Here is a 3,529-nt window from a genome sequence, read left to right as displayed (position 1 = left end):
GAAAATATCTAATAATAAAATAAATAAATAAATAAATAAAAATAAAAATAAAAAAATGGAACCAACATCAGGCAGAGGTATATTATTGAAGCTTTTGAAGTATGATTCAAAGGGGTATGATTTGTTTGTTTCTTTTTAGCAATATGCTTTTGTGAAATCAGATATCTGATGCTCATAAGCTAAGGGTTTTCTGCCCTGATATGTGTATTTTTATGAGTCAAAGTAGACAATATAAACTAATAGGGTGCTTAGGACTTGGCTGTCTTTTCTTATATTGTCTAGTGTTTGCTGATGCTGTGGCTAGTTGTTTGGAACACTGCTCTGAATCCTGACGTTGTCTACTATGGGCTAGTTCAATTTTACCACAGAAGCATGCTAAACCAAAAGGAAGTCCAGGCTTCATGGAGAGAATGGAATTTTCTAACTGTTGTTACCAGTTAAAGACTCTGCTTGATAGCATCATACCAGTGTTATAGTTGTCACTTAAGAAACCAACTGCTTTCCTAACTTACTATTCCTGCTGAAAGCTGCGGTTTCAGACAAGGAGTGTGATACCTCTGCCCACTAGATGTGCTGCAGTTACATTGAAATGTTATTTGGTGAAAAATTCCTTTTGTCTCTCTTCCATGCAGTCCTTCCAAAGGAAAAGATAGGGGGAAAAAAAAACCTAAAACACTTAAGAAAAGCTGTGAAGTTGGGAGTATTGAATAGATCATTGATTTTTTTAACAAGAAAAGAGAGAAGGATAGCTCAGAGGTAGGCACTGGGAAGGAAGGAGTAGGTCAGTAATGACTTTTAAACTACTTCTGGAAGTTTTTCCCTCTGCTACAAGGACACACGCCAAGCTACCTTTGCAAGCTGTGATCCATATGAATGAGCCCTTGGAGATTGTGGGTTTTATGTGCAATCTTGTGTCGTTTTCTCAGCCTTGGAAGGTGGTCAGGTCACCTGCAACTTATTGGCCAGAAATGAGAGTGGTCAGGTAAACTACGTTTCAGAAGGAAACAAGGAAATAAGGTATTGGCCGCCTTAGAAGGAACTTTAAATTAAAGTTCATGAGATTCACTTCAATTGCTAACTGTGACTCCTAAAGTCAATGTTACAGGTGTTCCCATTGTGCTGTGTAATCCTGGAAAGGAGTCAAAGGGGTAGAATACACAAAAGGAAGTGAATCCAGTCCACTTGGATTCTGTTTATTGAAGGGCCTGCTTAAAAGGTAGGCTCTTAGCTAAGAGCTCAGAACTTTGATTTAGAAAGCATTCTCACTCCTTACTAACTCATAAGGGTGACCCGTTGCCTAAATAATTTTAGCAAATAGGGTGACCACACTGACCACTTTTCCTTCTCTGTGTTTGGAATTTTTATGCATGCAAGGTAAAGGCACCTATATGGCTAGCCACCATATAAAATTTTAAAATAACTGCCTTTCTGAATCATTTAGGGTTTCTCTGGAAGGAAACGTTAAAATATCAGCAGATATGCTGATGAGTTGTCATTGCTGGGAGAATGGATCCTGTGTGAAGCTTCCTGCAAAGGGGTGTCTTTTTGTGAATTCTTGCACAGTCTGCATATTTCCCTTTTCCCTTATAATCAAGCTATATGTCCTTATGATTATCATTTTAATAATCTTTATCCCTAAAAATAACTATGTGCTGAACTATATGGGATACTTTCTTATCACATTAGAAATGTAGAGATGTTGAAATTACAACTACACTAACAGCTGCTTTAAAATTAAGTCAGATAGCCTACCTACTGCCAATTTGTTATCTAATGTGTTGCTAATAAGTACATGTATTGTATACCACATGTAAAATACTATTGTATTTAAATGTTAATATCATTCCTGGGGAGAACTGATTTTCTTTGAGATTCTAAGTATGTCATTTGGCAAATTGCTCTGAGTGGCTGACCCTGATAAGTTGCTACTAAGATTTACCAGGCTGCTGGGGAGATAGTCACATAAAGATGTTTAAGACTCTGTTGAGCTGGACACAGTGGCATAAACCTATAATTTCAGCTCTTGGGAGGGTAGGCAGGAATAGTTTTATGAGTTGGAGGCCAACCTAGGCTACATACTGAATTCAAGCAAGCCTTAGTACAGAGTAACACCCTGGCTCAATTTTAAAAGACCCTTTGAAATTAATTATTACATTGATCTAGAGTAACTGATTACTACTAAATAGGCAGTGTGTTTCCTCTAATTGAATGGACTTAGATAGCTTTGAATTTTATCTCACAATAACAAGGAAGAAATCTTTCTATGGATTGTATTTAAAGGGGCTGCAGGATGTAACTCATATGTCAGGATTGTTTAATTTGACAGTTACCTAAACAGTGTACCTGAAAGGTGAGACAAAGCTAGGGTTTTGTGGTCATAATGAACTTTCTGAAATGATAATGCCCCCTGACAGTATAATTTATGATGGAACTTTAGTTCAAATTCATAATCATATACAGAAAAAATTCCAAATCCAAACTCTGGAAATATTTTTTTCACTCTCAGAACATAGATTGCTTTTTGAGTTCCAGGCAGGAACAAAGACAATCTTTTATACAGTTAATGGAAGTGGTAAAGCCAGGCAAAATAATTTTTCATTGGCACTGACATACTGTAACCTTAAATCCCATGAAGTTACTTATGACTATACCTTCAGTTATGTTAGCTGGATTTGAAATCCTTTGAAGCTGTAAACCCCAAGAAAACTCTCCAGTCAATTTAAGGGTTAGTACTTTAAATTTTATTAAAGTTAATATTACAGATTTTATTTGGTGGGGTTAATGGAAAGAGATGTTATTTTTGTGAAATTAGCTTGTTAGCATACTACCACACTCTTAAAGATATATAGAAATAGTGATTTGTTAGCGAATGCTTTCCTTCACAACGAGCCAGTATGGAGAAGGGTTTTTACATTGTCTGTAACTAAAGTATTTCTTCCATTGAATACAAATATACTATGCATGTAAAAATACAAGAAAGTTTGCCTTCGCAAATTTTAGCATTCTCCTGCCTACAGCTACCCTTCTCCATCCATCTATAGTAAAATACACTTGAGTGGCCATATGCCTTCACAGCTTTGCACAGAGCATTTCCAGCATCATATCATCCATGCTGACTGCACCAATGATGGGCCTGAAAAAGAGTTCAGTGACAACATCGGTATTGATGAATCTCAGCAGGAAAAGGGCACTATTCAGTTCAGCCGATCTGATATGGTACTCTCTCTGCATCATCCTGATGTGCTCAGTGAGGATCTGCTGAGTTCTCCACTGAAGACCCTCGATGTATTTCACGCACTGCAGGCCAGGCAGGTCTGAAAGTAGAAAAATCTCTTTATTTTAAACAGCTCACAACAGGATCTTTATGTGTTTAGACCACACTCATTTTTTTAGTCTTATCCTGATTAAAAAGAACTCTAGTGCCGGGCGCTGGTGGCACACACCTTTAATCCTAACACTTAGGAGTCAGAGGCAGATGGATTTCTGAGTTCAAGGCCAGCCTGGTCTACAGAGTGAGTTCCAGGACAGC

At 37.4% G+C, this 3,529-nt stretch overlaps 1 protein-coding gene across 1 annotated transcript in view; it reads right to left on the bottom strand.

The window, feature by feature from the left end:
- Window positions 1-2,718: 2,718 nt before the first annotated feature.
- The window catches only part of Nr0b1 (nuclear receptor subfamily 0 group B member 1), a 4,437-nt gene continuing 3,626 nt past the window's right edge, over window positions 2,719-3,529 (bottom strand). The window contains exon 2 of the mRNA XM_031374895.1: window positions 2,719-3,314. Coding sequence (XP_031230755.1) covers window positions 3,070-3,314 — 245 coding nt within the window. The 3' untranslated portion in view covers window positions 2,719-3,069. The remainder of the gene's footprint in view (window positions 3,315-3,529) is intronic.

This window comes from Mastomys coucha, chromosome X (genome assembly GCF_008632895.1).
Source record: "Mastomys coucha isolate ucsf_1 chromosome X, UCSF_Mcou_1, whole genome shotgun sequence".
Lineage (NCBI taxonomy): Eukaryota > Metazoa > Chordata > Mammalia > Rodentia > Muridae > Mastomys > Mastomys coucha.
Note: the sequence above shows the minus strand (reverse complement) of the source record. Positions and strands in the feature narration are given on the sequence as shown.